We start from the raw sequence: 24,555 nt of genomic DNA, 5'->3' as shown, positions 1-24,555 counted from the left end.
AAAGGGTTTTTCAACTGAACACCATGGTAACAAACCCAATACGAGCATATGAATGCGATAACAGACTGTAAAGACACATTCTGTAGAAGACACCCGAAGACACATAACATGAGAGAGCAGACACATGAGGACGGAGGAGCAGGTGGAGCGACAGGCTTGAGAGTGGTAGCAATATGTGCAGTGTGGAGTGTCATGAACAGCAGTGACACCAAAATATAAGATGATGTGCGGTGATGTGCCAGATTCTCGCTGCAGGCGACATAAATGTTTTTAAAAGTTGTGCTCCAACAAGCTGAGCATCACATCCAAGGAGCAAGACGAAGTGTCAGGCACGGCAGTGGCAAAAAAATAAGATATTGTGCGGGTATGTTCATGATGTTCCAGAGATCTGCTGCAGGTGACTGTGATGTGTTGAAGGCTATCCTCTAACACTTGTGCCGCTAATTTGAAATATTTGGCACATATTTATTTATTTTTACCTAAATTCCCTAATATAAACTTGGTTAGCCCATTGTTAATCCTGATCAAATCTTTTCTACTAGAGTCCAGCGACATTTTCCCAGCGCTGCAACTGATAGCCTGATGTGATTTCCCCAGGATAGTGTTAGCCATAATTTTTCTTCCCGCCTCAGGCCACGAACGCGACCAGTAACAGCGTCCGGCTTAGTGACCGAGAGTGCTTTTCTCAACGTCCTCCTAGTGTAGTCCTCTTCCCAGAGCTCAGCTTAGGTTAGCAGCTCCAGTCATGCCCCATTCTAATGTTCCAGGACTGTCGGGCACGTATAGGCGCCTGGCCTAAGACATTTCTCACGAGCCAGCAGATCCTCCCTCCATCTTTCCCAGGAACTATGCCCAGAGCAACGACCGAGGCCATTAACATCCCTAGGCCTCGAGGACATCTTGATGGCCGGCGAAAAGCCTGCTTTCGCCATCTCGTGGCGACGAGACTAAATAATTTATCATAATTCGGCGCTGGAGCAAGACCTCTACCGGCCGCTACCACACCTCTCTCTAGTTCCCTTTCAACCCGACAGAGCACGATCCAGTTGGTCCCATGAGGGCCAGGCTTATACTAGTCCCCCTTGCGGGACTACTGCGTACTAACACCGAGTCGTTTCCGACAGAGCGCACTGCTTTCGGAGCGCGAGTAACTTCAGATGCCGCTTAAGTTAGGCTATCAACCACCTTTGTTATTTTATTTTTATTTTGGTCGCGTTACGAGCCCCCCGCGCGCTCCCTACCGCCAATCAGAGACTAGTTCCCCCACTCCCTATGCCTCCGGACCCTACACAAGTTCTTAACTACATGTAGCCCTATGGTTTGATTGATTCATCCACCTGTCGTCACCGTGGTCGCATCTCTCCGGTGCTTATTGCCCACGACTGCATTCGTGAAGCTGTGTCGCAGCGACTAACTTCAAGGATGTGAACCATAGAGTCTGAGAGTGATCTCTAGTTTTTCTAGATTGCTAGTCGCTTTAGTTAGGATTACCTTGTAATCCCGCAGCATGACTCACGCGTGGCTACCGCGAGCTCGAATGCAGCTCCAGAGGGAGTGATTTTCTTCATTTAACTCCCAGAATGATCAGTGGAAAATGCAAAGCCCTTTTTCCTATAGTTGGCTCCCTACTTAAATTTTTCCCCAACTTCAGGATTATTGTTTCTTCGCACTTTTATTTCTACTATTGACCACTGGACCTCCTTTTTCGTTTGGTTCCAGTGGGGTCGAAGAGATGGTGCAAGAGCGCAGGGTTTTCTCCGTCTCAAGCCCATCCCTGAAGTCTACTAAACTTACGCCTCTCCCTCTGAAATGAATGCAGCGAGTCTCTCCCGCTTCTAGTCACCGCCAGTGAACTGTCAATGATCAGATATTGTTAAATCAAATTATATATAGTCCCGCATTGGTTGGGCTAACACATGTTTCAACTTTAATGTAATTATTTATGTTAGTTCATTTCGTAAAAGCTTGATTATGTGAAAGGTGAATGTTAAATGTATATTCCAGGTAAAAGTAACTATCCATTTGTAATCTATATGTTTGAACGGCCAAGTCCCATTTATTCTGATCAGTGGAGTTTTCAAAATGTCTGATATTATCAAATGAAAATAATGAAAACTGTAATTAACAATAAAAAGGTTAAGCTTTAAGCAAACTTTTTTTATTACTGCAAATACGACCCATTTTCTACTTCCTATTGTGAGATGTAAGTTCCTTTATTTTAATGTTCCTCCCTTGTGTACCTCTGAGAATACTGTAGGATGTTCCGCACACTTAAAGCAGCTTCCAGGGCTTTTATGACAAAATTAATATAAAGCTTTCTTTTACCACACAAGGCCAGTAACACGCTGAGCAGCATGGCCAGAAGCGGTGTGAAGAGCCAGACACGGTAGTGGCAGCAATTTAAGATGATGTACTGTGATGTGATGTGATGTGCTGTGATGTGCTGTGATGTGCTGTGATGTGCTGCGATGTCCTGTGATGTGCCAGATTTTCGCTGCAGGAGACCGTGATTTATTAGATGTTTACTCCAAGATGTCCAAGGCTCAGTGTGGTATTTCACGCACGATAGTGGCAGTAATAGATGATGATGTGCGGTGATGTGCGGTGATGTGCGAGAGTCTCGGAACAGGCAATTTTGTTTTGTTACAAGCTTGCCTCCAACTCTTTTAGCGGCATGGCCAAGGAGCAGTGTGGAGTGTCAGGAATGGCAGAGGCAGCAGTGCACTGATGTGCAGAAGTCTCGTTGAAGGCCACTGTCTGTGTTGCAGGCTATGCCTCCAACACGCTGAGCGGCATGGCCAAGGAGCAGTGTGGAGTGTCAGGAATGGCACAGGCAGCAGTGCACTGATGTGCAGAAGTCTCGCTGAAGGCCACTGTCTGTGTTGCAGGCTATGCCTCCAACACGCTGAGCGGCATGGCCAAGGAGCAGTGTGGAGTGTCAGGAATGGCAGAGGCAGCAGTGCACTGATGTGCAGAAGTCTCGCTGAAGGCCACTGTCTGTGTTGCAGGCTATGCCTCCAACACGCTGAGCGGCATGGCCAAGGAGCAGTGTGGAGTGTCAGGAATGGCAGAGGCAGCAGTGCACTGATGTGCAGAAGTCTCGCTGAAGGCCACTGTCTGTGTTGCAGGCTATGCCTCCAACACGCTGAGCGGCATGGCCAAGGAGCAGTGTGGAGTGTCAGGAATGGCAGAGGCAGCAGTGCACTGTTGTGCAGAAGTCTCGCTGAAGGCCACTGTCTGTGTTGCAGGCTATGCCTCCAACACGCTGAGCGGCATGGCCAAGGAGCAGTGTGGAGTGTCAGGAATGGCAGAGGCAGCAGTGCACTGATGTGCAGAAGTCTCGCTGAAGGCCACTGTCTGTGTTGCAGGCTATGTCTCCAACACGCTGAGCGGCATGGCCAAGGAGCAGTGTGGAGTGTCAGGAATGGCAGAGGCAGCAGTGCACTGTTGTGCAGAAGTCTCGCTGAAGGCCACTGTCTGTGTTGCAGGCTATGCCTCCAACACGCTGAGCGGCATGGCCAAGGAGCAGTGTGGAGTGTCAGGAATGGCAGAGGCAGCAGTGCACTGATGTGCAGAAGTCTCGCTGAAGGCCACTGTCTGTGTTGCAGGCTATGCCTCCAACACGCTGAGCGGCATGGCCAAGGAGCAGTGTGGAGTGTCAGGAATGGCAGAGGCAGCAGTGCACTGATGTGCAGAAGTCTCGCTGAAGGCCACTGTCTGTGTTGCAGGCTATGCCTCCAACACGCTGAGCGGCATGGCCAAGACGTCCCTGGACCCACACGGACACCTGCGCCAGCCAGGCAAGTCTGCAGCAATGACACGTGCTGAGCTATGCTGAATCCAGTCCACCTAATGTTGCAAGGATTATACTCGTATTTGCTTTTTAACGTGAGGACTGGCCAGGGGGTTTGTACCAAGAAACTCGGAATAGTATTCCAGTAGTATATAATCATTCCTCCTGGGACAGGTTTCCACAGGAGAATTGGATTTATTGCCAACGCCATCTTGGATTGTGATTTTACGGCCACCATCTTGAAAGACCTTGACTTTTCACCCTGACATTGACCCCGGCGGCCATAATGGACCTGACATCTTAAATTCGCCATTTGTTATCAAGCGCCCTAATCCCCGAACGATGCATTTTTCGTTACGGTCTCCATCTTTAATTCTAATAACATGTCCGAAATCTCGCATCTGATGTCACAGCCACTTTTTTTTTATTCTGACATCATGACCGCTATTTTTTGTTCGTCTGCTGAAGGCTACGAACTTGGATGATGTTACTGACACCATATTAATTTTTTTTCTGTTAAGCTGGAGGCCGCCATAATGGATACCAACATCATTGTTTCCGATGATTATTCTTTGAAGGCGCCAGCATCGCTCTATCTCATCAAATAATGATGATGTTTAATTTCGTAGAAGAACGGTTATGGTCCTTATCAACATATTAAATTTAATTTTTTTATGAAAATATGTTGTAAGTGTTGTGATTGGAACTATTACAGCTCTGTCCTCTATGTTGGGAAACACATGCCTTTAGCCGCACAACAATCGAGAGATTTACCAAACTAATAATTAAGTTAGTTACATAAAATATAACACATTTATATTCGAAATTGTAATTTTTTTAATTTAAGGAAGTATTATTATCAACTGGTAGAGGATGTAACAGCCATTTTTATATTTCAACACTTGCGACGAGGAGCGTTAATTAACAAGCATCACCTGCTAGAGAACACTGCCGCCATCTTGTTTCCAGTATACATACAGGAGCACTAGTGTCACGTAGTACACACACCATCTGATAGAGTGCACTGCCACCATATTAATTCAATTTTTACCCACTAGAGTGCAGTATTATTTATAACCAGGGCGGACGCTATCTTGATGTCATCTTGACAAACATCTTGAATATATTTGTATCGTATACTGGAAACAAAATGGCGGCAGTGCTCTCTAGCAGGCGATGTGTGTTAGCTAGCGCTCCTGTTAGCAAGTTTTGAAAAATAACAAATGGCAGCAACATCCTCCTTAGAGAATTATATTTTGCCTTCAAATAAAAAAAAAATCCTAATTGAATCGTGTTTCTTTTTATATATCTTATTTAAAACTTAATTTGGTAAATGTCTCGATAGCGGCGAGGAGAAATGGGTATGTTTTCCAACCCAGTGGACAGCTCTGTCATGGTTCGAATCACAGCACTTCAAATGTATTTTGCATAAAAAATTAAATTTAATGAGGACTATAACAGCTCTGAAACATCGACCTTAAGTGATAAGACAGAATGATTCAGGCACCCTGTAGGAATAAACATCGGATACAGTGATCTTGTTATCCAAGATGGCGGCCTCCAACAGACAAACACAAAATGGTGGCCATGATGTCAGAATCGAAAAAAGTGTCTGTGACATCAGATCAGAGATTTCGGACATGTTATTAGAATTCAAGATGGCGACCGCAATGAAAATTGCATCGTTCGGGATTTGGGGCGCTCGATGAAAACATGGCGGATCCAAGATGGCAGTCGTGACGTCAAAATCCATAATGGCGTCGACAATCCTCCCAATCCTCCTGCTGAAGCCTGTCCCAGGAGGGACTATTATACACTATTTGTTCCCGAGCGTAAAATGACGATTATCGGAAGTTCCCAGGTGTTTGGTATTCTAAGTAACGTGTGGCCACCGATCGGGAGAGTTCGACTGCTTCTATGATTTCGGAATCTGAATACAAGATCGGCAACACCATTTTAAACATGGCGGCTTGGAAGCGTGTCTGCAACTGACATGTATAAGGTGGATATTCACTCATTTGCTCTTTATTCTCTACTTACTTTATTTTTCAAATAAATTTAATAACATTAAAGAATTTTATTTAATTACTTATTATACGACTAATTATATAGAATATATTTTTTCCGCTATACTCGTCCATGTAAGAAATGGCTTAGTGGGTTAGGTCACGGAGTTGTAACCACAATAAATTTATTATGTGAGTTTAAATATCTCAAATACCTTTTTTTTGTTGGAAATTAAGTAGATTTCCCTTTTTTTTTTTTTGAAACGATTGAAATTGTTAACTATTTTTAAGATACCTAGAACATAATTTTTCATCCTTGTCTTTCCTAAATTTATCAGCATACTCAGATATAGTTTAGTGCTATTATTTTCGTATTTAACACTTAATTTATTGTTTCAATATTTAAATTTTTAATATTATGTCTTGTTTTAAACTATGCTCAAGAAACTTCATATTTATTAAAACCATACAACATGTTAAAAGGGTTTCTCTTTACGCAATATTACCAGAGATTGCATTAATAAACTAATGCTATAGTCGAATGTAATAAGAAGCCACCTAATTTTTTTCAGTTTCAACTACTGAGAATAAAAATATAATTCAAAATAAAAAGGGGGGTTGTCTGTAAAGTCAGTTTACGGACGATAATTTTACGCGATAACGTCATAAGTAAACATTGATGAAAAATTGCATACTTTTTAATTTTAAAATATTATTTACAGTTTTTGTAAATTTAATTTAAATCATTTGTTTAAATACAATCACGAACAATTAGTTTAAAAGCCCGCCTTAACCTGTTTGATATTATAGAAGATTTTCTCGCACGGTGGTTGGCCGGTTTTTGCACTCTCGGCTCAGGCGGAACGTGACAATTTGTCGTGCGTCCAGCCGGCGTTCATCGATTTATAAGGCGTTATCACGTCAAAAAAAAAACAATTTTAAATAATATATTTCGACATGTTGTAAAACTGAACCCACTATATAATCACTGAGCTAAATTAATCGATATGAATTTTGTTCCTACTATATTATATAATAATTATATAATTATTATATAAAATATAAAGTATGCTTAAGAATAAGCGACTATTTATTTTTACTCAGTATTATATTTTAAACTTTAAAATGCTAATTCTTTTTGTTTCAATGTTTAATATACGAATTCGCTTTGTAATTTAAAAAAAATATTTTGAACTTTAATTCCATTCAGACAGAAAGAAAACAATAATCAATTAAATTGGTTACATTTAATTTAAAGATGTTTATTGTGCAATTTTCACAAGATATTTTAATCCAAATGTACAAATTTGAATACATAAACAATTTATCGGCATACAATGGGAAATTTCATTCTTAATTTCCCTTAATTTGTGCTAAATGAAGACAAGATGTTTCTTCCAATAACGACATGGTATTATAAAAATATATATAGTGTTCCACGTTTTTACAGTATCTTACATTTTTCAAGCATAGGGTTTTAAAAAATAGCTACGATTTAGTGATAAATATAAATATTAATGTCGCAATATTGTGTTACTGGAACAGCCGGGAAGGGGAGACAGAAGAGAAGTGATGGCGGATCATTGGACTCGAAAATGGCAGAGAGTGTCGCCCTCGTAAATATAGAGCAATAAGAATAGTATTTAAAACTCTTCTCGGTAAAAGTGATTTGTTGCGATCGGCGGGCGAACAGTATGTCGCATCGACATCGAAAGCTTACGATAAAGAAACGAAAAACCCGGAATAAACATACAGTTGCTGGGCCAGCGAAAGGCTGGGCGAATCTAGTGTCACTACCTTTTCGCTCTTCTCAACCTCAACAAGGGGGAAGAAAGCCAAAAGTTAATAGATATGGAAAAATACTAGGTTGAGGTCAGGTAAATTTATTTGCTGTTCTGTTCTAAAAAGAACAACAAAATCATAACAGTGATTTGAGCTCTCCAATACATTAAATTACACAACAACAAAGTTATTTTACAGCTAAATAGAACTTCCAAAAATATTAAAATATTAATTCAAAATAATTGTGCTCTCATATTGGAGAATCAAGAAAAATATTTTCCTTTACTCATCAGCAAAGTTATTTCAAAGTAACCTCAAAAATTACAGGATTAATTTGTAGGCAGCAACAAGCAACGTATGCTGCATGTTCACATAAATACCTTGTTACTAGAGAATAACATAGGCATATACTCCCTAAAGCCGAAACTAACGCCAGTTTCTAGAAAGCGAATTAAAAATAATCCAATGATTTTAAATTATTAAGAAAACATCTAAAAGAGGATATTTCCAGGTTTCACCTTTTCTCACAAAGTAAATATTGTAAGTAAAAATTGCTCAGACAAATATATTTCCATTATATATTCATGTAATATTTCAGTATTGACTTACAATTCAGCAAAAAAAATCAAAGTAATCACAATACCAAATCCAATATGTTCATATGTAAATAGGCTCTGCCAACATTTATAATTATTTTGTCAGTAAGGTGAAATCACAGATGTAAAAACACAGATGTAAAAAAACACCATTGCCCCAACTTCTATCAATTAATAATCAAACACAATATATCAATGTACCAACTATTAATCCTTTTATTAAAATATTATTAAAGTGGCAGCTAAATGATATACCACATTATATATTAAATACTTTTATATATATCATAAGAAACATTTACTTTCATAAACATATATGTGTATAAAATATATCTTTGAATACTGTTCATTATCTTTAAATAATTAAAATACATTTACTACAAGCATGAACACTAAAGTCTGTTATTAATTTCAAGTGTTCAGATCACAACTCTCTGTCCAAGTTTCACAAAAAATTTAACTGTGTTCATAGCACTGATAGACGCAATTAAAATTTTCCAAAAATGAATGTAAAAAAATCACAATTATTGACGTGACAACGTCTAATAAAACTAACGCCGGCTGCACGCACGAAAAAGTGTCCCGTTATGCACATAGTCCCGTTACTCTGTGTCCCGTTACGCTCATTGTACGCTTGCGTCGCATCTATCTCTCTTCCACTCGATTGGAACAACCATCGATTAGACTTTTTCGAGGCACATTAAACTTGAAACACTCCCATTCGTTTCCTACTTTTCCTATAATCGTCCTATCCTTAAACGAATAACACAGATTGGAAGAAGTTAAATAGCAAACATGTATAAAAGTTATAGTTAAAATATTCTCTTCGTTAAAGTAATAGACATATTTGAATTAATGAGTGCAAATAAAAGTAATTTTATCAATTAAATTGTAGATTTCTTTTCACTCCTTTGTATCCATTCAAAATAGTTTTAATTCAATAAAAATGATTCAATTTTATTCATAAAAGTGTGCAATCATTTTATCAATGTTTTGTTATGACGTCACGTTAAACTATCGTCCGTAAACAGACTTTACAGACAAACAACTTTTTTATGTTACATACAGCTAATTCAACTATTCGTTCAGTGCTTTATATATTATTTTTTGACCAGCATGATATACCTGATGCATCACCTGGGTGCCTCATTAAATTAAAACACATTTTAAAAAATAAAAAATTACTGCTCACTTTAACTGTCATTATTCTACTTAATAACTATGTAGACTGACCATTAACTGGATAAAATGTCAGTTTCCCAATGCCGATTCAACAGCAACCACAAATAGTACTTTTAAAGTCAGATAGGAAAATAGAAAGTTACCAGTATTTTACCATGCCTTTTGCTTTTCTAAAAATAAAACCGGCGATATTTCCGAAGCCGGTCCAAGACAAAAATTCCGGCAGCATGCTTAAATACCAACTAAAAGTTTAAAACTTACTTTTTGATGCGCAGGAACACACAGGTTTAAAGCCAAAATATGTACCTATTAAAACCTGTTAAATTCTTCGTCATCTCCCACGAAAAACTCTGGGCATGAAACATGCCACTCTGGCGAGCTTTGTAGAAGCATACATGGCTTTTCCCCTTCACATACAAGACACGCTGAATCCACAAGCAAAATGGCACACCCTGATCTCGTAGTAAATTTTTTTTGCCTCATTCGTAGATGAAAATCATCTTGGCCCGCTAAACATAAACACTTTTCAATGAGCAGAAAATCAATGCCGCAACTAGCCATCTCCTCCAGCAGTGCAACTTGCAGTCGTTACACACTAACCACTTCACGACATGACGGCTCCAGGTCTATACAATCGCTAAAATTGCAATTTTCCAGTCGCTCGTGCTGCGACAACATATTACTCCTCTCGTCGTCCAGGCAGCTAAACAACAGACACCTCGCTATCAAATAAAAGTTCCCTGCTATTACCAACCAGGAAAACAAAAAAAAAATCTCCACTAGACAAACCCGAGCTTAAATCTCCCGATGCTCCGCGCACTGACGCTGACCACTCGCACTGCACCCGGCAGACTGCGATACTGCAGCAACAGCCACATCTCAGCCAGAACGCCAGAGCTTAAAATCACCAACTTTGAATCAGATGTGTGCAGCACGGCACAGACACCCTGCCTAAAACACTCCCCCGGAAAAGGAAAACAGAAAGACCAGCACAAGCAGAAGTCAGCCTTCAAAAATCCAGCAGACTCACAAATGAAAAAAAAAAAACTCTCAAACTCAAAACCCCAAAAAATATCCTTCTCAACAAAGGGCACAAACCACGAAAAGCACGAAAACACTCACACCTTACAACATAAGAAACTAAACTGACACTAGGATACCTGCAGCACAGAAGGAAACCATCCCAATAAACTTTATCCTCTGAGATAGAGGAATAAATTTCTTTATTGCCGAAATGTGGGCCTTATTAATCACAGGACCCTTTTCAGGGTCCATTAAATTCGCTATTAGGGGGGTGAGGAATGAGAAAATTCGATATGGTCCGTCATTTGCCACACACAGCTTGCTGGAGATATAGTCAACATTTTTACTCAGGCTGACTTTGCAACACATACTAACCAGATCACCAGGTACGATATCTGACTCCAACCTGTCCTTTCTGTATCTTTTCGTCATAATACCGTGCACCTTCTCTATGATTCTCCTTCCAGACTTCTTCTTATTCCTTTCCCAATGCTTCGAGACACGCGGGAGAAATACCCGACAGACTATGGAGTGGATGATGCAGCTCTCTTCCAACAATCACCTGCTTTGTCACCCCATGTAGCACTGAATTTAGGGCCACATTCAGCAACGGCAACTCAGAGTCCCAGCCTCTCTGGTTTTCACGATGGAAGATGGTGAGAGTAGTCTTCACTGATTTATTTATGTGCTCCACAAGATTAGAGAATTGATAGTATGGGCTAGTGTGGATCTGTTTGGTACCCCAGCGAAAACACACATTCTTCATGGTCTGTAAAACAAATATGTGGCACTATCTGAGATCAACAGCTCAGTTTGGTATTCATTTATTAATTTAGGAAACATTTTAATAAGTGGTTTTACTAAAGTAAAGTTCTGATATAATATTTCGGAGGCTAAAAAATGTTAATGAGTATAGTATTCATTCTCTCTGGAAAGATAATACTCCTCAGGTTATCAAGTGTAGTGAAAATGGTTATATTTATTATTAATTTTCCCTAAGAAATTTGTGTGTTGCAGCAATTTAGAGGTTTACGAAGTTGGGTGTACCTCAAGACTGTGTTCATTGAACTAGAGAACATGTGCTTTTTGTTAACGTTTTGTTAAATATAAGTTGAAAATAAAACAACATTTACACGTGGCACTTTTCTCGTTCGTTGTTCAATAACTACGTCTGGTGTTGCACCTCCCCCGGCACAGCACTGGACATATCTCAAACACCCAGTTCGACTATATTGTAGTACTGTATTACAGAAAGGTTGAACGCAACACGAATGATGCTCGACGGTATCTGTCTTCTCGGGGTGTTGACGCTGGCGCAGCAGGACGTGTGCGGGGGGCCCGCCTCAAGCAGTCGGCGAGGGCTGTTGTGGCGGCGAGAAGGACGAGTCGGGCGAGTTACTCATCACATGATGAGGGATAATGACATCAGTCTGTCGTTTACCGACTGCTACAATAGCCGAACAAGGCGTATTAGATTGCCCACCCCCTCTGGGGTGCGGCGGGGCAATAACTGCCCGGCCCGGGGGGTGCGGGGTTATTGATGGTCGACAGGGGCTCTCTGCTCGTGCCACTGGACGATGCCGGACTCGTGCCAGACTTCACCGCCACGGGCCCTGCTGGCAAACCAGAGCTAGGCATAGTCTGTTTCATGTCACGACAGTTCATTAGGACTTTGTGCCCAACGTAACCTAGTGGCATTTGAAATTGTTCCTTCGGGTGACGAGATATTGCTAATTGGGTTGACAGGGAATAAGAAAAACATATTATGCCCAGAGGCTAAGCTCGTTGTGAATGGGGAAATTTTTATGTGTATGTTATACTTATGAATGTCGAATATCTGTGTTGTTTTTATGGATGGCGATTGTAAATGACGAATATGTGTGAGTGGTGTTGTAAGAGATGTTGGAAAAAAAAAAAGAAATTTAACAGTTTCGGGTTGACATATCTCACATTTGCATAATTTTATGTTTGATGTGTAGTGTGTATTATTAAAAGAAATGTTTCCCGAAACAATAAAATTTCATTTTGGCCAAAAACATAGTAAAAACATACTTTCCCTAACTGGACAGTTAATAGACAAAATCGCAGAGACTTTGGAAGTCCCTTTATCCATTGCACAGCTATATAAAGTTTTCCAAAACTATGATGTGAAATGTCTTGAATTAAAAATACTTTCATTAAGTGGTACTACATTATAAAATACGAATTTGTCATTGAAAAATGTACAGTACTCATACAGATAATTGTCAAATAAAATAAGCTACATATAGGTACCTAAAGTTAGTCAACATACAACTATATGTTCCTATACAAGGGCGCGCTAAATCCACTAGATATTAACTAAATACAAAAAGCTGAATATCTTCCAATATTGTTACGAACGCTGGCGACAAGGCTACGACGCGAGACAGGTACTCGTGTGCCTGGCGGGTCCGCATGGCCCCTGACGTCATAGCGGTCCAGCCTCGCCACCCCTCTCCCTGCCTCATGTCCATCCCTTAGCGGCCTGGGAGTTCCGCGGGACGCTGCGTGGAGGGGCGTGAATGACGCGCCACGTCACAACCACTCCAGTAGGTTCCAGAAAGACTGACAAGGGTATAAAAGTGGTGACGCTGACCTCCGCGGGAGTTCCGAGAGTTCCAACAAGTGAGTGTAGTTAAGTGCGAGTGTGGCGAAGAGGACGAGAGATGACACCTCCCCCCCCCCCCCCTTTTTCACATTATTTTCGAGCGGTGCGAAACGGAGCGACGGGACCGTGCGAGTGCGACTGAGTGGCGCGAGGCTGTGTGTGTGGACTGGTGCGAGGCTGTGTGTGTGGACAGGTGCGAGGCTGTGTGTGTGGACAGGTGCGAGGCTGTGTGTGTGGACAGGTGCGTGGCGAGGGGCGAACCATTGTTGAGCCTAGCTCCAGTGGACTGGAGAGATATATAGTGATTAATGAACAGACTTTTTAAGTGCGAATGATTTGTGGGGAGACATTAAGGCGGTGATTTAATTAAGTAATGTTAATAAAAACTGTATAAAAATAATTTGTCTATTCTTACAAACCTATTTTCCCCACTCGTAACATTGGGTGTCAGAAGTGGGATAGCCCTTATTAAAGGATTAAGTATTAATTTTCACTAAACAAAAAAACTAAAAAAGTAAAAAAAAAAAACATAACAATAGTTTTTGGAGTTTAAAAATTTCATGTTTGAAACTGTAGTTATTTTTAGTGTACTTATAGTAAAGTTAGTGTAAGCTTTGAGTAGAAGTTTATGTTAGTTCCTAAGTGAAGTTATAGTGTAGTAATAGCCTACTTAGGACAGTGGTAAAAGTGACATTAATAGTGTATGTGGACAAGGAAGATGACTGCAGAAGAAATTAGAAATATACTGGCTTTCTTGGCCGAACTTAAGAGATAGGGGGTAAGAAGAAATGATTAATGAAATGAAAACCTGCCAAGAAGAGATAAAGAATAAAATTGATAATAGCCAAGAAGAGATGACGAATAAATTTGATAACAGCCAAGAAGATATGAAGAATGCCATGAAGACTGAAATTTGATCACATAAAGAAGGGTCAGGAATAAATGCGAAGCGAATTGGTAGCTGCTTAAGAGGAATTAAAAAAGAAGCTGTAGGAAACCAGGTCTTAGGTGAAACAGAAATTGCAGTATTTGGAACAGCATCTGGTCCAACAGGAGCATCATATAGCAGAACATGACGAACTAATGGCGCAACAGCTAGATCAACTCGAGCATGCCACCGAACAGCAAGTAGCAACTGTAGCTTAAGAGTGCCGACGAATGATCAAGAAAGCTACAGCTGCTACGAAATGAAGGGGTTCTTTCGGGAAAGTGAAGGTGAAAGGTGCTGCAATCAGCCATACGAAATTCAAGCCACCCACCTTTGACGGCTAATCTTTGTGGGCTGTGTACAGGCGACAGTTCGAGGCAGCTGCGGAGGTGACTGGTTGTAGCGAGGAAGATAAGGCTACAGCACTCGTCTTGGCCCTGCAAGGACCCCCGTCAGAGCTGCTTCAGACCATGCCAGTTCCTGACCAGAAGGGCTATGGAGTACTAGTGGAAGCTCTTGAGCTAAGATATGGAGACTGACATGGGCGAGGTGTATAGAACGGCCCTCAAGACACGTTAACAGCGATCCTCGGAAACATTTCAGAAATTCGAAGCCGACATCGAGCGACTCGTGCACCTCGTCTACCCAGAGGCACCAACAGAGTTCCACCAGCAGCTAGCCACTAGTGTGTTTATAGACGGGCTCAGAGATGCGGAGGTTCAGCAAATTCTTCGTTTGGCCCGACACAAGAAGAGCTGTGAGGACTTGGTCCATGCCCTGAAAATCAAGGCAGCATGCAGTGCCTCAAGAAACACAATAATCAGGGCATGGAGAGCTGGACTGGAGTCCTACAATGAAGCAAATGCCAAAACACCACTAATGAAGTAGATATTCTCAGGGAATTGAAGTTACTGAATGCCACTCCAAGTGACCAGATCAGAATAGACGGAGAACGCCTGTGGTGCTTCGTCTGCAATGAACCAGGACACAACCAGTGAGACTATCCGAAATGCAGGAAGACATCGCAGCAGGAAGAGAAACAGGAAGAACAGGGAAATGAGCAATAGCTGGTGTGAGGGGGCGTATGCTATCTCTATGGGATATAGTAGCCCCTAGGGATTTCCCTGTATCCTTATTTCGTATAGGTCATGGCAGTTTGTTGCTTAGTGGATGGTCAATGACAGACAGTGTTTACTTACTGTTGACACCGGTAATCGGCATCTATAGTCCGTACAGACGTTGTAAGTAGGAAAAAGCTGAAGAATACACCCATATCATACAGACTAAAAACATCTACTTGAGACACATCACCTATGCATGTACAGCTGGATTTGGAGGTAAGGATTGGAACTCGGACATTACAACAGACCTTTCGTATTGCTCATATCACTGATAAGGTAAACCTAGGGTTGGACATAAAGAATCGATATGAATTCGGTTTTGATATAAAAGAACAGGTAATGCATGTAAGAGGGGAAGACCCGACCAATTGGAAGTTTCTGTAATGCAAGTGGTAAATCGCGAATTTGTTTAAATTCCAGGAAACCATGAACAGATAATAGCAGCAAGGATATGGGCAGCATGAGCTAACTGACTGAGCAAGATATGACTTTAGTATTAGAGAAGCTCCTGGTCGCTCGGAGCATTGCAAAGGTTGGTGAAACTGTACCAGTCAGGGTGGCCAAACTCGATTCACGAACATGGGTTCTGAAACAGTGAGACCCAATAGCTAGCTATGAACCAGTCTCTTGAGTAGACCAGTGTGAGTATTCTTCACCTAATAGACATGCCGAGCAACCACTGAACCCAAATCTAGAACAGTTATTAAGGCGATGCTAAAGTACCTTACAGATGAAGAAATGGGATAATTGTCTTCTTTTCAGGTATGCAAACAGGATTTTTTTTAGGGAATAATGGCCGTAGAAGAACCAACCTTGTTTACCACAGCAACAACACAGGTGATGTGGCACCAATCCACAAGTACCACAGCGGCTGCATCAATAAAGAACAGGAAGAAGCAGAGAAATTTATTGCAGGCATGATGGAGGGCGAGGCAATGGAACCATCAGTGAGCCCTTGGGTTTCCCCAGTCGTTTTAGTAGAAAAGAAGGACGGCCAACTGTGTGGACTACCGGAAGCTGAATTATGTCACCAAAATGACAGCTATCCCCTCCCATGCATCGATGACACCCTTGATACACTCTCTGGCACCAGATGGTTCTCTACACTGGACCGAGACTACTTTCTCAACAGGGAGCGGGCTGTTCCAGTTCATTAAGCTGGGAATAAATAAAACCATGACTACAGCCCTATACCCTCAGTCCGATGGCATGGTGGAGAGGTTCAACAGAACTCTGGAGGAACAACTTGCCAAGGTTGTGGCCGACCATCACTACCCATACAGCACAAAATGTTACAGATATGTTTCAGAAATATAACTTTTGAAACATTGTAACATTTTTGAAACATTTCGCAACCTACCTGAAACATCTCGGATATGTTTCAGAAACGTCAAAATGTCCGCCCTGTGAAATATTTCAATGAAACCTCCCTGAAACATCAAATGGTAACGTTTCTGAAATGTTTCCACTAATGTCCCATCAATATTTCTGAAACATTTAACCGAAATATATCCATAAATGTTCTGAAATACGTATAAAATGTATCATGTGACCTAAAATACCTTTGGAAATTAGGATGACTGAGGGTATATTTATAATTTAAAAGAGTATCGCCCTTTAATAGATACCATAATGTTACAGCTGCATTGTTCAGCTAGTTGCAGTGAAGGGCAGTTACTGTGTTCCAATTCATCACAGCATGCCCTCGTACACTTCCTCTTGATCACTTTGTGCATAATGCCCCTTGACCACTCCCTTAGAAAGTGTTAATCGGTGGATTGATATGATCTTGATCGTATCTTCTTGTTTTCGTCAAGTTTTGCTTGTCCTTAGTAATGTGTCATTTTTTGATTGTATAAAAAAATAGATATTGTATTATTATTTTGTTTCAGATTATTTAAAAGATGTACTCTGGTAGGGCATAGAATGTAAATTTTTTTCATTTTTAATGTAATGATAATTGATTATATTACTTAATAATTTGGCTTGTACAATTGCTGAAAAACCAATTAAAAATTTGCTTATAATTTCTATCATGTAAAATTAAAAAGGCCTGCCGACAAAATCCAACAATTCATGTAAATTAATTAAACCATATTCTCCACCCTACTGAGCTTAATTTATATATATAAACCAAGTTAAAGAAATAATTTAATTAATCTAATTAGACATCAGATGTTTTCCCAGGTCAGCGTACCAGACTTGTCTAACATTAATTTTATAAACAACTTTATTATTCTAAAACAAATTATGGTCACGAAAGTAAAATTTACATAAGTCTTCAGTATGCTTGCAAAGTGAATGAAACTTATATGAATGTCATAGGAAGCCCAGCACTGGTGTCCATGGTTCCTGTCCATTGCATTTTATTTTAATGGGGAATTTGAATGTGATATAGTGGCAGGCAGGCATGCATCTACATCAGTACATGGGGAAAAAGGGACAAGCTAATGCACAAAGTTTCCATTATTAAATACAATGACAATGTCATCTTGTAATGAATAAATTTAATTGAGGCTCCCCAAGCTATCTGGATGTGATCTCCTTATGCTCAGCACCAGGGGCACAACAACTAAATTTCCAAAGGGTGGGCAGTATACCTTTTTATAAAGAATTATCGATCCCCCCTATTGAAGCAGGGGGTCCGGGGGTCCTCCCCCGGGAAAATTTGTATTTCAAGGTGGAAAATGGTGCTATTTAAGCAGTTTTATTATCTAAAAATTGATTACACAGCACTTTCTTTGCCCCCGTTTGCCCCCCCACTTCAAGGTTTCAGAGGGGGGGCAAATACCCTTGCCCCCTCCTGTTTTTGCGCCCCTGCTCAGCACAGAAAGTATGCTAATATTTACTTAATCCATAACAACCAAACCCCACTTGCATAGGAGACATTATTACTGAGCATTTTAAAATATAATTTTCACAACCCAATGTGTTATGGCCACTTCAAGTTTGTTTTTGAGTATCATAAATGAGCACTTGTCCATCGATGTCTTTATCTGTATTTGAACAATGTCTTGAGAATTTGGGTGTGGTTTTCTATTGCATTCCAGATGTTGACATTCTCAAAAATCACGACACTGTTATTGTGTACGATATCAGTGGTCTAGATAATCATGTGGTATTACATTAACTTAAAATACTTGATACACACAAGAAAAAAAATTGCATTCAACCTAAAAACAAATGTTATAGAAATAAAAAAAACTAATATAACTTACCTACATACAATACACTAACATATTATAATAGAAAATTCCTACTTGTATGTTGCACAGGAAACCGGTATTAACATAATGAACAGCCATGAGACTTGACCTGTGCTCGTATTGTGATGTACTTTTCTCCTTATTTAATGCTATAGTATATATGGCTGGTGCTTGTGATTTGGACATTTGCAAGAAAAAAATGTGTGCTTGAAAACCCTCAAAAGACATGTAACAATTTTATGTTATAATTAATGTCTTTTTCTTCTTAAACACATATATACTAATTTACAGAGGGTCTAAATATGAAACAATGCAGTATTAATACAAATTCATCATATAGCTTTATAATCGACATATTGTTTTCCATTTCACACAAGCTCAACATAAATGAGACTGGACTGGAATCGGCTGTCCTCACTAAACGAAAAACTTGTCTGACCAGCCTAAATGAAGTGATATGGTGGTGTAGTAGTGGAATATAAATGGGAATGAAACCAATGTGCAATGAGAAATACTCTTTAACATTGCAATGTCACTTTCCCTAATTGAAAGACTTATTGTATCAGACAAGAGCTCAAATTGATCCAGCTTCCCTAACATTGAGATATCAGTGACTTGCTGAAGATACAATAATGACAGTCCATAAAAATTCTGGTTTCCTTAATTTTTTGTATAGATAGCATGTTAATCTACCTAAAGTTCGTGGATTAAGCTAGGTTTTATATTTGTATTTTAATACTACCAAATTGACTAAATAAGGATAAAACAACAAATACAATATGGCAATAGTGTATAGGGGCTCTAAAATCCAAATTTTCAAAGTAAATGCACAAAATAATATTAACACAACAGTACTTCCACACAAACTAGATTCAAATGAGATCACAAATTTATTTTAAACAAAAAATATAAATAATTTTGTAATATGCAGTACAAAATTTTAAAATAATATGCATGGCGAGTTATACTTTGTACAAAATAGAAGGTAGCTAGTTTAGCCTAACTCGTCAACAATGATGTCATTAGAGATAGAGAAACTTATTCAAACAGACGATAGGGTTTTGGATTGTAACTTCTATGATCTATGTTATGAAACCGGCCAAGAATGCACCTGAAGTAAGTTAAGAACCATGTATAACCATAATCAGAAAGCCACACCAGGTCAAACCAGGTTCTTTCCATTTGAATACTTAACACTAGAGGCAAAGATGCAAAGGGGTATTTTCAATAACAAATAACAACGTAGTCTGAGAAGTAGACTTTAATAAAAAAAACTATATATATTGTTACGATCGCGCTTGGCTGCAGTGCTGGCGTCGCCGCGCTCGTTCGGCCTGTCTGCGCCCCCTTCCACCTGCATCCTCTCCCTGGTATCTCGTGTCATACTATCTCGCTACATCCTGACCGTTGCAGCGCGCACCTGCCTCAGATCGGGTTACTTAAAAGAGGCCGCACTGCGGAATAAAATGACTCAGACGCCTTTATCGGCGTTCTTAGAGCAGCCACCGCGTCCTTCGAGGACTCACGACGCGTTTCTGGGCATTTCGACGGCGAAGGTCGCGAGATATCTCGGAGACATGCCCGATTGTTCTGGATGGGAACCCAAGGGCTATTTAAGGAGGTTGGGCCGACCTTCGAGTCAGTCAGTCAGTCGGTGACTGAGTGAGTTCTCCCGCGGCGGAGTTTCCGGGCGATAGTGCCGCAGGTGCGGCAGAGTGGCGAAGTCCTTGGACGAAGGTTCCAGGGCAGGGAGTGAGTGAGTTCAGTGGAGTCGGGAGTTTCCGGGCGATAGAGTCGCGGGCGGGGCGGAGTCCCGAGTGAAGTTGCGAGCGAGTCGTCGAGTGGGATCTCGGCGAAGGGTGTGACGGCGGCGGCGGAGTGTGGTGACGGAGTCCCGCGGCGGAGACCCACGAGGGGTGCTGCGGCGAGAGTTGCGCCAGAGGTGCGGCCCAGCGAGGTGTGTGGTACGAGTGACTGGGGAATTGACATTTCCTTACGTGTAATTAATTATCTGCCAATTTAGAAGATTATTTGTAAGTGACAAGTAGTAGTAATAAATAAAACTGTGTGTGATAAAAATCTTTAATTGGGCTATCCTTTACGAACCCGCAGGGAACTCGTAACATTTTGGTGTCAGAAGTGGGATAGCCCTAATTAACAGATTTTGGATTTTGTTACATTATTAGAATAATAGTTAAGGATAGAATTTAGTTTACGAGAATAGTTAGTGTTTATAACTTTAGTGAATTCGAAATTTTCTACAGTTAGTTTGAGTATACTGTAGTCAGTGTTAGTTTTGAATGTAATAGAGTTATTGTTAGTTAAATTAGAAGGTTCGGCTAGGTCATTTAAAATTAAGAACAGTGTTAGAAAAAAAATTATTTAGGCTTGTAGTATATGTGGACAAAAAAGATGGCTGCCGATGAGCTTAAGAATGTCCTGGCATTCTTGGCCGAACTGAAGAGTGGCCAGGAAGAAATGAAGAATGAAATGAAGAGTAACAGGGAAGAAATGAAGAATGAAATGAAGAGTAACAGGGAAGAAATTAAGAATGAAATGAAGAGTAACAGGGAAGAAATAAATAATGGCCAGGAGAAAATGGAGAATAGGCTGGACGAGATGAAGAGTAGCCAGGAAGAAATGAAGAATGAAATGAAGAATAGCCAGGAGAAAATGGAGAATAGGCTGGACGAGATGAAGAAGGGTCAGGAAGAAATGTTAGCCAGTATGAAGAAGGGTCAGGAAGAAATGTTAGCCAGTATGAAGAAGGGTCAGGAAGAAATGGTATCTAGTACAAAGAACTTTAAGGAAGAAATGGTAACCAGTATAAAGAAATTTACAGAAGAAATGAAGAGTGGAAGGAAGGAGAGTAAGAACCACCATGAAGAAAAGAAGAGCGGGTCAAATAATAGCTTAGAGGAAATGAAGAAGGGTCAGGATGAACTGAAGCATAGCCAAGAAGAAATGAGGAATTAAATGAAGACCGAAGGGAAGATAAGCATAGAAGAGAAGAACAGCCAAGAGAAAAACAGCGAAGAGAAGAACTGCAAACAGAAGGCCAGTCAGGAGAACAGTGAAGAGAAGAACAGAGAAATGAAGACCAGCCAAGAGGAGACCAGCCAAGAAGAGACCAGCCAAGAAGAGACCAGCCAAGAAGAGACCAGCCAAGAAGAGACCAGCCGAGAGAATAACAACAAAGAGAAGAACAACAAAGAGAAGACTAGCGAAGAGAAGACTAGCGAAGAGAAGACTAGCGAAGAGAAGACTAGCGAAGAGAAGACTAGCGAAGAGAAGACTAGCGAAGAGAAGACTAGCGAAGAGAAGACTAGCGAAGAGAAGACTAGCGAAGAGAAGACTAGCGAAGAGAAGACTAGCGAAGAGAAGACTAGCGAAGAGAAGACTAGCGAAGAGAAGACCAGCGAAGAGGAGACCTGCCGAGAGGAGAACAGTGAAGAGAACAGCGAAGAACACTGCGAAGAGGACATTAGCCAAGGAGAGAACAGCCAGGACATGAAGATGAAAGGAGAGCTGAAGAAAAGCGTAGAAGTAGTGAGGATGAGTTACAAAGTAAGGAATATTGAACAAGAAGAAATGAAGATAAACCAAAGAGAGAGGGCTAAATGCACAGAAGAGCTGAAGAAAAGCCGAGAAGAGATGTACATGAGTCAAGAAGAGATAGAGAAGTGCAAAGAAGAAACGAAGGAAGACCAAGAAGAGACACAGGAAGACCAAGAAGAGGTGAATAAGGGCCAAGAACAGGGGAAGAAAGACCGAGAAGAGAAAATGAGAACACAAAGAGTGAAGAAGATGGTGCAAGGAGAAACTAAGTGCAGTCCATGCGAGACTCAGAAGAACCAAGAGGGCACGAGTAACCAAGAAGAGACGAAGAAGAGCTGGGAAGAAATGCTGTGCGAACAAATAGCTGCGAGAGAAGAAATTGAGAGAAAAAGGGAAGAAACAAAGAAACCGTTGGAAGGCAATAAGCAATGCACTCAAGATTATCGGGTCCGTCCAAGGCAACAGTCGGCCCGTCTCGGGGAGCTGGCTGAACGACATGGGGCATCTGTGACGCAGAAATGTCGCCGGGTGACAAGAGAAGCTACATCTACTGCGAGAGAGGGTTATCTGGTGAGACTGTACAGCCCGCGTTGGAGGAAAGGCAGGAGGCCTAAACTTCGAGAAGCATGGGGACCTCCAGGAGGAGATGCATTACCTGTTCGGGACGAACAGGTTTAAGGAGGGGGCAATGTTACGATCGCGCTTGGCTGCAGTGCTGGCGTCGCCGCGCTCGTTCGGCCTGTCTGCGCCCCCTTCCACCTGCATCCTCTCCCTGGTATCTCGTGTCATACTATCTCGCTACATCCTGACCGTTGCAGCGCGCACCTGCCTCAGATCGGGTTACTTAAAAGAGGCCGCACTGCGGAATAAAATGACTCAGACGCCTTTATCGGCGTTCTTAGAGCAGCCACCGCGTCCTTCGAGGACTCACGACGCGTTTCTGGGCATTTCGACGGCGAAGGTCGCGAGATATCTCGGAGACATGCCCGAATGTTCTGGATGGGAACCCAAGGGCTATTTAAGGAGGTTGGGCCGACCTTCGAGTCAGTCAGTCAGTCGGTGACTGAGTGAGTTCTCCCGCGGCGGAGTTTCCGGGCGATAGTGCCGCAGGTGCGGCAGAGTGGCGAAGTCCTTGGACGAAGGTTCCAGGGCAGGGAGTGAGTGAGTTCAGTGGAGTCGGGAGTTTCCGGGCGATAGAGTCGCGGGCGGGGCGGAGTCCCGAGTGAAGTTGCGAGCGAGTCGTCGTGTGGGATCTCGGCGAAGGGTGTGACGGCGGCGGCGGAGTGCGGCGACGGAGTCCCGCGGCGGAGACCCACGAGGGGTGCTGCAGCGAGAGTTGCGCCGGAAGTGCGGCCCAGCGAGGTGTGTGAAACGAGTGACTGGGGAATTGACATTTATTTAAGTGTAATTAATTATCTGCCAATTTAGAAGATTATTTGTAAGTGACAAGTAGTAGTAATAAATAAAACTGTGTGTGATAAAAATCTTTAATTGGGCTATCCTTTACGAACCCGCAGGGAACTCGTAACAATATATATTATATACAATACATGAAATTTTTAACTGACTCTATGCAGATGTTCTTGGAGATTTTTGCTGAAAAAGAAAAGAAAAAAACACAATTATTTTTAACTTGTTTCAGGTCAATTATGACATGTATGTGAGATTTTTAAACATGTAGACACTAAGTTGTTACATTATTTATTTTTAAATTAACATGCAAACAGAAAAAAAAAGTTTCTGAAGTCAATGATAAATTTCAAAACTGAAAGCATCTTAAAAGGGAGAAATTGGTATTGCAACCTATGCATTTTTTTTTTCAAACTTAATAAGCAGGAATACTTCTTCACTGGGAATTTCTTAACATGCTATTTATATTCCTAATAATCAATTTAATGGTGTCTGGTTAATGCAAAGAGGCCCATGACATTGTATAATAACACATTTTAAGCTAAGTTTTAAAAGAAAACTTAAATTTATCATGAAAATCCTAATGATTTCCTAATAAATATCTGTGTGAACAGTGCCTGTGATGTTACATCATTACAATTCAGCCCATGTTTTTGTGCAAGAATACTCTAAAATTTCTAGTAATTTTTTGAGCCGATTCTCAATATTATCCTTTGTAGTGCACATTTTATGTTTATTTTCATTATTTAAATTGCTGCCACTACATAACTATACACATGTTATCTAATAAATCATCATTAAATGTGTTTCCTTTATTGTCATATAATGGATGGAATTAGGTTTTGTTAAACTCTCCAAATCAAACATAATTGGTTGTGCAGAACATAATAAAAATAATTACTTAACCAGTAGAATTGTAAATTATTTCAAATTAAACACTTCTATATTTATATCAAAATAAACACAACATAATTAATTTATGTGTTGTGCACAGTAAATAAACATAAATTACCCTTAACTACATATTATAGGTTATGAAATATATTTAATTAAGTATATTATAAAAGCCCGAAGGTGATAACTGAATAAAATAAATTGGTTTAATCAAATGCTATTACAACCAAAATATTTAGGAACCTATAAGCATATATTTGTGTGATTTTTAACTAAAGATAACATTAAAGGGACTAACCCAATACATTAGCATTCATGTTCTACAGTCAACGACCATATAGCGGCATAGCTACAGTAAGTAGAAAACTTGTTAGATGCTTTAGCAATTTTATTAAATCGCAAATATCCTGTTAATGCATCACATAAA

The 24,555-nt window shown here is 40.7% G+C and overlaps 1 protein-coding gene across 1 annotated transcript in view; it reads left to right on the top strand.

Moving 5' to 3' along the window:
- The first annotated feature begins 366 nt into the window (after nt 1–366).
- Nucleotides 367–24,555, top strand: part of LOC134534392 (DNA-binding protein D-ETS-3) — a 152,497-nt gene continuing 128,308 nt past the window's right edge. Inside the window, exons 1-8 of the mRNA XM_063372857.1 lie at nt 367–397; nt 2,769–2,810; nt 2,889–2,930; nt 3,009–3,050; nt 3,129–3,290; nt 3,369–3,530; nt 3,609–3,650; nt 3,729–3,800. Of these exons, the coding sequence (XP_063228927.1) occupies nt 367–397; nt 2,769–2,810; nt 2,889–2,930; nt 3,009–3,050; nt 3,129–3,290; nt 3,369–3,530; nt 3,609–3,650; nt 3,729–3,800 (595 nt within the window). The remainder of the gene's footprint in view (nt 398–2,768; nt 2,811–2,888; nt 2,931–3,008; nt 3,051–3,128; nt 3,291–3,368; nt 3,531–3,608; nt 3,651–3,728; nt 3,801–24,555) is intronic.

Source organism: Bacillus rossius, chromosome 7 (genome assembly GCF_032445375.1).
Source record: "Bacillus rossius redtenbacheri isolate Brsri chromosome 7, Brsri_v3, whole genome shotgun sequence".
NCBI lineage: Eukaryota > Metazoa > Arthropoda > Insecta > Phasmatodea > Bacillidae > Bacillus > Bacillus rossius.
The sequence above is the reverse complement of the archived record's forward strand: the minus strand, read 5'-3'. Positions and strand labels throughout refer to the sequence as shown.